The 12,876-nt window shown below is 38.7% G+C and overlaps 1 protein-coding gene across 2 annotated transcripts in view; it reads right to left on the bottom strand.

Annotated features, from left to right (window-relative positions):
- The window catches only part of LOC145977733 (E3 ubiquitin-protein ligase LRSAM1-like), a 64,236-nt gene that overhangs the window by 12,008 nt on the left and 39,352 nt on the right, over positions 1-12,876 (bottom strand). For both annotated transcript variants that reach the window (XM_083109983.1, XM_083109984.1), the window contains 4 exons: positions 9,519-9,627; positions 6,944-7,111; positions 5,706-5,805; positions 4,384-4,627 (listed from right to left, as the gene is read on the bottom strand). In XM_083109983.1, the coding sequence (XP_082966109.1) occupies positions 4,384-4,627; positions 5,706-5,805; positions 6,944-7,111; positions 9,519-9,627 (621 nt within the window). The remainder of the gene's footprint in view (positions 1-4,383; positions 4,628-5,705; positions 5,806-6,943; positions 7,112-9,518; positions 9,628-12,876) is intronic.

Genomic DNA, 12,876 nt, shown 5'->3' with positions numbered 1-12,876 from the left:
GGTATTTGCACTACCGATGGGTTGGGTTCGACCAAACCAGGGTTAGCGGTAATAGAGAGATGCAAGCACCCCCAAACATATAGGGTTGTTTATGAGGAACAACCCATAACCAACAAGGGTAAGGTCAAAGCCTGCGTGTGAAGTGGGGCCAGTGAGTACATCACTCCAACTCCCCCTCAGTGTCACCACAAAACCCCGGAGCAAACATACAAAAGTGCATGGTGTCATAGGCAGAAGCAGACCCCCAAGCATATTATGCCAGGAACCAGAGACAATCTTTTCAACGTTCCAGCAATATGGGGAAGCAGGGAGTGTGTCAGGGGTTCGTAATCGAACAATGACATCCAGAAACGAACCACCATGACAATCCTACAGACTTCACAAAATTAGTGCATTCCACAGATTGTTCACAATCTCAATGGGTAGCCAGGTCGAAGCATTGTTCCGCCAAGCGAGCAACAAAAACATTTGCTGGCAACGGATGCTGCGCAAAGCCAGGCGACAGCGTGCTCCACCTAAGGAGATATTGAAGAACAATTGTGAGGTGATCAAACGTGGACATCATACAAAGGTGTATGATTAACTTTTCTTCAAGGTACCGCACCCTCAAGTGAATGAGGGGCAGAGACATTAGATACATGTCTAAAAACTATTATGCAGCTCAGGTCGAGTACAAAAACTGTATTCAGTGCGACAAAAAGCAGACATTATAACATGAACATCTATTGAAAACTTTTAAGTGTGTGTTATATTAACCATGTATATACCGTCTAGGAAGCCGTTCGATATATCAAACAGAACAATATCTCAAACATATATCCAAGTGACGGACAAGAATAATTGCAAATTTATTTTCTTTCATGTATATGTTCTTTTCGGACCAGCGAGGTCATAACGATTCAGTGTGTATATAAATATTTTTGTGTATGTATTCGGGTATAGTGTAGTAAAGGGTAAAGAAAAATGATCCGCTTCACGTATCCTTTTTCTTTTCCCGAGGGCCCGGGATATGTATAACCAACCAAAGGTTGGGTATACATCCCCAATACATACAGGCAGCACTCCACTCCAACCAAAGTACAAGGCCAATTCAATTCAGGTAAAATTAATAGGAATAGACATTCCCAGAGATGTTAAGATTAACAGAAATTAGGCCTAATTAGTAAAAGTATGATAAAACATCAAAATATTAAGTAAATAATAAGCCCCAGACCAAAATTCATTGGTTATCAAAAAGACTACCTTTATGGATAAACAGAATTCAGAGAGCACATATTGCTTTTCATGCAAATTTCTTTATTAATACAGTTATTTTCAGGATAACATTTGTGCAAGCACAAATTAACTTGCTTTCCCTGAAAATAACTCCAAACCACAATTATATGTGCAAACAAACCACAAAAACATCAAAAAATCGATGTTTTTGGACAAAAGACAATCGGTCTCACAGCACCAGAGCCATCTGGTGAGAGTCAGTGGAACTAGCCCTGACTGGACTGCCATCTATTGGGCTTCTCAAGGTACTTGATGAGAGCAAGTAACCCCAGGTGCTGTGAACCAATCAGATGGCTTCATGGGCGTGGCTACCAGACAATGAGACTGTGATAGCTTTTAACATGTGAGGAAGCCATCTTGATTTCACTCTGTGTTGATAGTTAGGATAGTTAACATCGCTCCAAGTTTTGGGCCAGTGTAGGCCAGTGGAGAGAGGACAAAGGAGAAGCCATTGTGTTCCAACATGTGGAATATCCACTAAGTGCTGGGAAACAGCCTTGTAGTGTATAATATGGACGAATTACAGCACTTGAAGTACCTTAAAGTGCATGAAACCAATATCCATGAAAATTCGGAAATTTTCAATACCACATGGTGAGGGCAATGAGCCGTCAGAAAACCATGATGCTTTGTATCCAAAGACATCCACGATTATTCGGTCCATCCTTTGTGATATAGCTCCCTGAAACAGTCCATGTGCAAGCCAATACCCATATGTCTTAAGATACCGCTATATTTTTAGTGAAAACCCACAGAAAATTCCCCCATTTATAGTTGGAGTGAAAAGTGTTTGTTTTAAGGCCCATGTGTGATGAGGTGAATGCAGGATATGTAAGTACCATGCTTTTTGTTACCTATTTGTTGGTTCTAAGTGTAAAAACGAACCTATAAGTTTGTGCAGTGCTTGTGTATAGTTAAATATGTTAACATCAGAATATTAAATGTGTCTTTCCAACATCTTGATTTATCAATTCATATTTGGGCGGGTAAGTCCGGGAAGCGTACTTCTCGCTCCGGAATAAATAGGCTGAAAGTCCCTATGATAAACCAGCAATCACTCCTCGGAATGGATGCTGGTCTATTGGGGACATCCTCCATGTTAATGGTCACTGGAGGACAGCGTAGAGCTGCACGGGGATAGGTGCGTCCAGGTTGCATAGCCAGGTAGTTTTGTGGGTTCAATGAAGCCCAAGGTGGGTGAGTAGGTTAGGTTCATCCTTCCTACCACCTATCCTATTGTTCGGCAACGTAACCTGGAGGCACGTATCCCTGGACCAGCCGCGTAGACAAAGCCATCCGACTCCCAAATCTATCGTCAGTAGTCTTTGGTCTCCGTTTTGTCTCTTGCGCGGATTGCAGTTCAACAGCTCCGTCAGGTGGGTAGTACAGTCGGTGAGTTTATTTTTTATGCTTTGAGCATTTTGGTAATAAACTGAGAGGGAGGCAGAGTTCCGTTGGAGGGGACCGGGGTTCAGATGGTGTTGTTGACTTATCTCGAGGGTGCAGGCCCCGTTGTACCGGAGGCCGAGACATGGCTGCGGAGAGCTTGGGAACAATTTGAATAGCAGGAACAAAGTAACTTCTGTAACCAAGTATCCAGTTGGTGATCTCAGGATCCCTAGGCCACAATGATGAGCCAGGGTGTAACTTCACAGTTTCATGACGTTGAAAAACACAAATGGCACACAACACTACAAGAACACAGGCTAAACTTGAAGAGCGAAAAAACGTACTCCGTCTAACATCCGCCATCTTGAAAATTTCTAGATTAAGTAAACAGACATTTGCATCTTTGCAAATTGCATACAACCAGATTAGTCTGGTGGGTTTGGCCATGGAAATGAAATGCCATATTTGGAGAATTGTACAGGGTTATCATAAATAATATTCCCAACTTGAAACATATTACCCATGTTTAATGGAATGCAGGTGCATAAAATTCGTATGGGTGGAAAAATTGATTGAGTTGATGTTTTAAAGTCCACTTTATGCACAAAAAGGCTAATCCAGACTTGACCTACAGTTTAAAGTGGGATCAGAACCACTATGAGCCTTCACCGGGTATCGAAGTATGGGTGGAAAGATAAACTTATAAAGCTTTTGTTGGTATGCATTGTTTGCCACCAGGAACAACATTAGAGAAAATGGCTTCCATCTAAAACAGGACGAAAAAGCTGATTGGCAGGCCCTTGGAAGATAGTTGCACCATGGAGTTTAATTTAGTGTGCTTCTTTTTCTTAACTATTTTGAAGACAGTTTGCTTAAGGGAGCTTTCAGACTGAAGCGACAAATGATGAGTGCCAAGCTATGATGCACAACATATGTGTTTCACACCAAGGTGACAAATGACAAACAACACAAAACCCTCCAGTGCATAAGGAAACACTCCCTGCACACAAGCAAACAACAGACCTAGACAATATGATGTACGCTATTGAGAAAATTACCCATTCTGAGTAACGTGCAAGAAACCAGTAACACAAGCAACTTGTCACGTCACTCCACTAAGAAAGGCTGCATTTATTTCTCAGGATTTGTTTCCAACTGACAAATGTTGTTCGTCGGTTGCCACTTTGGTCTGAAAGCTGCTTAACAATATTCATTTGATTTGATTTGATTTAGTTTATTTTACTTCGCGTTTTGTGCCTCTTGGCTAATTTGCGAAGATGGGGATGAGTGATGAAATGATGAAATTGATGAATGGACATTCACAAACAACCAAGCCTGACCGGGATTCGAACCCGGGACCCTTGGCGTCGCAGCACGATGTGCTAACCACTCGGCCACAGGGTCGGGCGCTTAACAATATTCAAACTTACTAAATTTGAAGGAATGCCTTTTACTATAGGCGTTACTTGAGACCTGACTTGGGTGGGGAGGAAAGAATCAAAAAGTTTACAAGCCCATAAAAATATCATCCAGGACTATTTTGATAAATAACTGTTACTTTTGCAAATTCATAAAAAAATACTCGTTATTTTGCTCCTCAAGTTTAAGGAGGTTAACAAAAGTACCATTTACTTGTAAATTTTCATGAACATTAAATTAGGGGGTGCCAAGTTATGCATTCTACAGCAAATCAGAGTGAACACATTGAGCTATCCTTACTATCTGTTCCGTCATTTCCAGTTTTTTCTTCTTCATTTCCAGAGCTGTAAGGGCAGCCAACTGAGACTCCACCATTGCCACCTGGTGGACAAGGCCCCAACTCCTGGCATCGGCCCTTTCCAACAATGCGCCGACTGCTGCTCGCTGAACTTCTTCATCGTCCAGCAGCTGGTACACCAATTCTGAGCGAGCGTGTCCTTGATTGTCCAAAAGAGCAGACAACTGTTTGCCAGACTCTACCTCTCTGCAAATAAATCACTTTTCTGTTAGTGAAAAGTAAAAGCATCCACAATCACGTAATCAATCAGTGTTGCCCCTATTCAAACTCATCTTTATTAAAGACTCAGGTAAGAGATCAGTCATGGCTTATCTCTCTCTCTTCTCCTACCCAAGCCCATAGATTACATAACAAAAGGTTATGTATGAGTTCCCCCTTCTCTCCTCTCTCTCTCTCTCTTCCTCACACACACACACACACACATATATATTTACATGCAGTGTGGTATTTGCAAAAATCCTAGTGAGGAGGAGTAAGGCGGAGAATTCGAGCAACTTCTTTCAAAACATAAGTATATTATATACAGTAAGGATGGACTAATGAATTTTTTACTGATACCAATAAATTGCCAAAAACTTATATTTTATCGATCCGATGTAAAATTATATATGTTTCTTGAACACATGAATGGCTCATTAGCATCCTTAATGTACAAGGTCGTGCACCATGGGTGTGCAATCTAAGACATCATGCTTTGGCCTCTGGCTATGGGGTGCGCATAACTTCGAGTCTCCAGGAGGAAAGCATAATAACTTTTCTCCTGAGATTTTGGCCTGTGTATGGGACCACCCACCATCGTGAGGAAATTGGGGAGCTACAAATGAGTAGCGTAACCTGGTCATGGAAACCTACAACAAGGACTGGAGGTTCCTCGTGCTGACTGCATGTCACCACATAATTGGTTGCATGATCAGCAGTCGGTAGGTAGGCCCTGACTCCTACAGGCTGTTGCACCCCAGGTTATTAATTCATGTAAGAAATCAGGTGACTGGAATGGGTTTTGCCTTGGAAAATAAACTTTATGCACATATACATATACAAATCGTTAATATATGAATTGTATGTATCTTGCAAAATTTTGGTACAATATCAGTAATTTCACTGATAAACCAATATGCCTATATTGGCCAATACTGATACTGTAGCAACTTTCCTGTTATAACTTCTACTTGTGAGTTTCAAAATGTGAAATAATGACCAAATCATACAATGATGATGGCAGCACTCCATACAACAGGAAAAAAAAATCCCTTAATGTACTTACTGACTAAGAAGAGTCTTTGTTGTTTCTGCTCTGTATTCTTCGTGCTCCCTGAGTTTTTCTTCTCTTTTGTATTCTTCTTCAAGAAGATGCTTCATTGCACCTGTATATAATAAAAATAACATTTCATTCGTTGTCTCTATCATGTAATCTTGCTCTAAAAATTCTCAACAAGTACAATTAGTATCAGATTGGTATCCCAAGAACAAATTAAATGTAAGCTACTTATGTCTTATTGCTTACTTTGTGAACTCTCTTTATAATAAACAGGGTGATTCAAAAGTCCCACGACACCCTTTTTTCTCTGAAACGGATGCGGTAATGGCAGATCCTACTTCACCTCGGTACATCGGGGTAAGGGGCCCATGTGTGAGGGTGCTTCCAGGACATGCCATACCATATTTTGAAGATCTTTAGTCCATTAATTTCTTACTCTTAGGTAAAGATAAGAAATCAAAACAAAGTTGGTAACCATGACACTACCTAGAGGATACTAATATTCATGATAGCATAGATAAGCCAGGCCCCATGGAAGAGTGGTTAGCACATCGCGCAACAATGCCAGGGGTCCCAGGTTCGAATCATGGCCTGGGCATGGATGTTTGTGAGTGAGTGTCTATTCATCAATTTCATCATATCATCACTTATCTCAATCTTCGCAAATTAGCCAAAAGTGGCACAAGAAGCGAAGTAAAATAAAACAAATCAACCAACCAACCAATACCATAGCTACAAGTATAATACTACAACAAATAAGTAGGGCTAAGCTGATACAGATGTATTACTATTGGAAAGTATCAATTACAATTATTCAGCGATACTGGCAGATACTCGTTTGAAGTTCGGGTACTTCACAGGGTCTACAAAAATGCCCCACAACATTTTTACGGGATCAAATTATCTTGTAAAATTAATTGTAAGTTTTCATTTATTTTGTACTACCAAAATTTTGTAAAAAAATACATTTGCGTTTAAATGACAGATATTTATTTTAATGTAATTCTTGAATATTTTAAAGTACACTGATGCATATAATTGCAACGGAATACTTACATACTAATGTTAATGAATATCATGAAAAATATTTAATTGTTACAATTTTCAAGCATTGGCACCAGCTCAGAGCAACCAAGTTGTTGAGAAGAATTTTAAAAACAATTTCAAACTCAACATCAGCACATACTTTTGAATTAACTTGGATACATTCCTAAATGAAAATCCATAAAAATGGTCCAACTTACGTAAAACATCTTGTTTTCTTAACGATTCATACTCTTCTTGACAAATATTGAGCAGCCGTTCCTCCTCCTCCCTTTCGTGCTCTAATAACTGCTGCACTGCCACAGGGTCACGGCTCATCTCACTCAGTGCTAGGAGCTGAGATATTACCTTGTCCGCCGTCGTTTCAACTGCAAAGAAGGAAACAATATTTCATTATGGAACCAATATTTTATTGGAAATTTAAAATGTGAAATGATAATATTTATTTATTCAAACCAAATATGTAATTAAATATTAGTTTAGTTTCAAAAAATATTGTAGGAAGGACTGAAAGTGTTCCCGTTTAGCCAAATGAAGGGCTTGGGGGTACAACATGGTTAAGTGACATTTTGGTCATTATTCAGTTTCTCAAGCAGAAAGGTTATTAGAATCTAAACTGTAGATAAACTCCTGTTGTGTTTACTAATTTCAGAAGGGTTCAATGAGATATGCAAATTGCATGAGATGGCAATTTGGCCCGATGTGCCAAAGCTCCTAAAAATTTTAAATTAATCAATCAATCTTTCCTTTTGTCTGAGAGGTTCCAGGTTCGATGCCAGCTTCCTTGGGGAGGGGGGGTGACCCCAAAATTATGGTGCTGACCCAGTATCATGGAAACAACTGAGGACCTACTAGAGGGACGATGGAACTCAATGCATTGACCACAGATCGCCCAATTAAAAAGCTTCTTGGCAGGTCCTGGCTCTCAGAGGGCTGTTGCACAATGGACTTTAGTTAAGTACTGAAATATCACCATAAAAGGGCCTTTTATTTTCGAGGCATCCGTGGAGCGGCAGCTAGCATGGCGGGAAGTGGGATCGCATCTGCCAGCAGCAAACTGGATGCAACATCCACGTAACTGGAACCGCTAGCTACGTAATGAAATAATCTCATACAATTACATGACAGTTACAATTAAAATGAGCATGTACCTTGTTACAAGAGGTGTTGGAAATGATGTCCTTCTGCATCCACATATTTACGGCACATTTATAGGAAATTTTCAGTAACATGTATCAGTTCCACTTCAGAAATTGCTTCAATTTCTCTCCCGATATTTTCCTTCAATTATTCTAATGTATGGCTTCAGGTTTAAAAGCTTGGTAGCTCACCACACAGACATCATGAAAATGTCTGTTTCTTGTGCAAGGTGCTGGAGGAATTTTTGATCCTACTTCAACGTCGTCTAGTTTCTCGTCACTAAGCACATGTAGTTTTACCCTTCGCTTATCAAGAACAGACCCTGATTACTTAAATTTGTTCACAAGTATCCGAACACTGTCTCTGTGTGAGAGGTTCATCTGGGAATTCTGCTGCAAAACATATTCTAACTTCCTTACAATAATTCTTATGATGTAAGAGTTGTACATAAAATCGCTTTGTTTCAAATTGTATGGATAACGTGGCATTATTAGACTGCAGAAAAGCACCAGTAATACGTAAACAGAAACAAAACAATCTAAAACACTTGTTAACACCTTAACACTTCACAAACATGGGCAAACTGGACACTAGTTATCTGAATACTGAAGCACTTACACATACAGTGAGAGGGATGAGACTTCAAAATAGCCAATAGAATTTTAACTCTCATTCCTCCCCCACACGACGAGGGAGTGAGTATAAATATGGCCTCTAGCAGAGGGCAGGATGGAGAGTGTGTGAAACTGAGATTGGGAGAGAGACAGCGTGGAGAGTGATGTTACAGACTTCAGCAGGTTCCTATCAGTTTACAAAGCATCGCTGATGCTAGCTTCCACGCTGTGGTTCCGGCATGGGGCCGGCATTAGAGAATCTATGTATGTAAGGTAAATGGAAGAATCCGAGACCTGTCTATAGTGTAAATAAATGTATAAAGCCCATTTCTGCAAGTTTCAGCAACACCCTACCATGTTCATTCAGGAAGTTCTTGCCTGTGATTTCATTCTTTGGTTCTGAGCGCTCTGGTGAGGAATGGGATGGCAGCCTAGGACTAACTAGCCAAATTAGTTCTTTATTTGTTTGTTTTTTCTACCAGAAGCGATCCGGGTAAGGGTGGTGTTACAGAACAATCTTCAAAGACCATATCCTTCTCTAGGTGACTCTGAGCTTATTAAACACTACGTATCTAGGTTGGGCAGTCATAAAACATTACTGGAGAGAGATAACATCCTCTTTAGTACTGGACTGTGAGTAACATGATCCAGAGCTGAAAAGGTTTACTGGTATTGCAAGGGATAAAACCTTGAAAATCTGGCCGGCTGAAATCCCATAAAGGTAGAATCACCACAGGGATATTAACTATGGGGCATTGATATTCACAGAAAACCTCGAAGCTTAAGATCTGAATTGGCAGAAAAAGAGGAAGCACATTTTTATTAATCTGAAGTGTACAGTAGCTTTCACAGTAAAGTGACAAGCAAAACATGACAAGCGACATGGGGTCTCACACCAAAGCAACATGGTGTAAAAGGATTGAAAGGGGTAACAAGATCAACTGAAGCAATTGCAGAATAGCTAGAAAATTTAAACAATATTCTCACTACATTTGAAAGTTATTGCAATATTCATAGTTACCTTCTAGTAGATGTTCGACAAGTTTCCCTCTTTCAACATCCTTTTCCTGTTGAATCCTAAAAATTTCAGATTCAAGTTTGTTCTGCTGCAGCACAAGATCTTCAAGTAACTACAAATACAGAACACTGACAATTAAATTACATAAAAATAACTTACCTCAATCCATATGGATTTTGAACAAATGACACATATAAAGATATAAATAGAAACACTACAAATTTATCTCTTAACATAAATTGTACAGTGGAATTTTGATTTTATGTTTCTGGGCTTTACATTTTTTGTCCATTGTACATTCAATTTTTCTAATTACAATATTATATATTATATTATAATCATTTCCAAGATCCATTTTTAAGGTTTTTAGCTGAAAATCCCTGAAGACTGTATAATTGAAGTTTCACTTTATTTACTGAATCATCAGCTTAATACATGGTTTACCAAATTTGGAACCTGATGGAGAACAGTGGTTCAGATGCCACTTGAAACTGTAGGTCCAGTCCCGATTAGTATATCTGTGCATAAAGCAGACTTTAAACATAAATTCAAACAAATGTATTGCTGTACTTAAGTGAAATTTAGGAATTTTGACTTCTGCATTGCACAATTTATTCTTATGGGTACAAAGAGATGGAAATGAGGAGGCACTTAAAATTGCTAAGGTAAAGGAAAAGACGGAAAAGAGGGGGGGGGGAGAAAAAGAAGGTCGACGAAGGGAAGTTCAGGTATATAGGAATTCCATATTTCAAAGGGGTGTCAGGAAAGGTGGAAAAAGTAGTAAGGTGATATGGAATCAAATGCAGAATGAAATCACCAGGAACTTTAGAGAAATACTTTATGGAATATAAGAAGTTTGGAATGGAAAAAGATAAAGAAGGCGGGGGGGAGAATGGAGTGTACAGTATTAAATGCCAGTGCTACAAAGAGTATATAGGCCAAACGGGGAGGAGTATGAGCATAAGATGGAAGGAACATGACAAAGACGTAAGAGAGGGTGTTCCCCGAACAGGGTTGTCCAAGCACATTATTGATGAAGGGCATGGAATTGGAAAACAAAAAGTAGTTCAAGAGGGGAACAAACCAATTAGGAGGAAAGTTTATGAACCCTCCTATATTTGTCAAGACAGGGAGAATAAACTAAATAGAGAAGATGGAAATGTAGATGAAATATGGATAGGGATGTTCAAGAAATGGGAAAAACGAGAATTCAAGAAAATAGGTTTCCAAGTCACCCCAGGCATAATCCACGACTTTGAACTTGACTTGACGTAACAGAGGGGGGAAATTGGAGGGGAAGGTTAGTGAGGAGAGAAACTGCGCACACAAGCTCCTGCATACGGCGAGGAATAAACCAACAGTCAGCACGGGGAAGTGAACAAGCGGGCATCTTTTTAATGTTCACAACATGATGAGGAAGTGGGTATTACTCACTATTGAATACAAAATTAATACGTAAAATAGTATTAAAACTTTTCAAACTTAAGTGAGTATATGCAAATCCGGACGACGTTTCGGAGATAAATACTTCCTCCTCTTTCAGGTCTAACTAGAAATCTAGACACCAGACATGGTGTCACGTGCAATAGTGATAAATAGGGATATGGTTGAAGGAATCGGTAAAAAAAACACTTAAAAATCCAGTCCCGTGGGGGAGGAGGTAATCTCCAACTCTGCGCGTGTAGACCATTACCCACGCACTTCACTTTACTGTGGACTGGAGTTTATCGGCTGCCATGTGGGCACCTGGTTTTTAGTTTTTTAGTTTTGAATATGAGTATTTTTTAGAATGTTTTAACCTGGATAGGGATTTTAACGATTTTAAAAACTAGGATTTTTAAGTGTTTTCTACCGATTCCTTCAACCATATCCCTATTTAACACTATTTCACGTGACACCATGTCTGGTGTCTAGATTTCTAGTTAGACCTGAAAGAGGAGGAAGTATTTACCTCCGAAACGTCGTCCGGATACTCACTCACGTAAGTTTGAAAAGTTTTAATACTATTTTACATATTAATTTTGTGTTTTTAATGTTTTAATTGTATATAGGTTTTTAGATCGAGAACATTTTACAGCTATGGTTTTAAACAAACGAGGGAACATGGGTGTAGTAAAGGTTTTAGAAAAAAATTCCAAATTCTGCCTTCACCTAAACTGTACAGTTTCCTTTTTTCCTGACATTTGAGATTATTTGACGTGGCTATGACATATTTCTGGTAGCCGAGACAAAGAACCTGAAGAAGGGAACGGTTGTTCCCAAAACGTCATTTGAAATAATAGATACTCGCTATACGTAACTACAAAAGTTTAGTATTTTTGATTAATTTATTGAAAATACTAATTAATCTATATAAAAGTGAGTAAGTCGCACACATCATAAATTATGAATGTCAGATCATTATTTAAAATACTGTAATTGTATCTATTTTGAGGAACAAGATATAATAAAGGTTATTTCTGTGATAAAGTGGTAAATTAACAAATCTAAAAGTTTGATTCTTTAATACATTATATTTGTCACTTATAAGTATCACTCTTTGATACTGAAATATGAAAGAAGACACTATAGTTCTAGTAAATTAGAATTACTGAACTTAAGCATCTTTTCACTTTTAATGCTAACAAGGAATTTCACATAATATTATTGTCACTTTAAGAAAATTCACAAATTGTTCAATGTTCAAATGTAACCCCAAAAATGATTCAGTAAGCCTACATAGGTAGACTTCAACATTAAAGAGAAAGATTCATTTTGAACTAGACTCTGGTTTAAATAAATCAAAAATTTTGGGCCAGCTCTCGTGGCAGAGTGGTTAGCACATCATGCTATAATGTCAGGGGTCCCGAGTTCGAATCCCAGCCTGGGTATGGACGTTTGTGAGTGTCCATTCATCAATTTCATCATATCATCACTCATCATCATCTTCGTGAATTGGCTAAAAGTGGCACAAAAAGCAAAGTACAATAAAGCAAATCCATCAATCAATCAGACATTTTGGTTTGTTTTACTTTTCTTGCGTTAAGTGCAGCTATTTCAGTTTTAGTTTTGTGTGGATTCACATCCACTTTCTGTACAAATTTTACTTTCTGGTCAAGCGTGTAACTTTTCCTCTTTCTGTTCTCCATGGCCAACCAGTAGCAACTGTTACTTCCGTGACATTGTTGTAGCTTGGTTACGTACAAATCAACTGTATTTTATGAAAATTAGTATGTATAACACCGAATTACGTATAAATGCATTACGTACAATAAGATATAATTAACATATTATATTTTGCTGGAACCTACAGTAATTTACATACAAAACAGAATTTCGCAGAACTGAGTTATGCACAAGCCAGTCTCAACTGTATGTCCAT

Source organism: Lepisma saccharinum, chromosome 23 (assembly GCF_977018435.1).
Source record: "Lepisma saccharinum chromosome 23, izLepSacc3.1, whole genome shotgun sequence".
Taxonomy (NCBI): domain Eukaryota; kingdom Metazoa; phylum Arthropoda; class Insecta; order Zygentoma; family Lepismatidae; genus Lepisma; species Lepisma saccharinum.
This window is presented reverse-complemented; position numbering and strand designations above follow the sequence as displayed.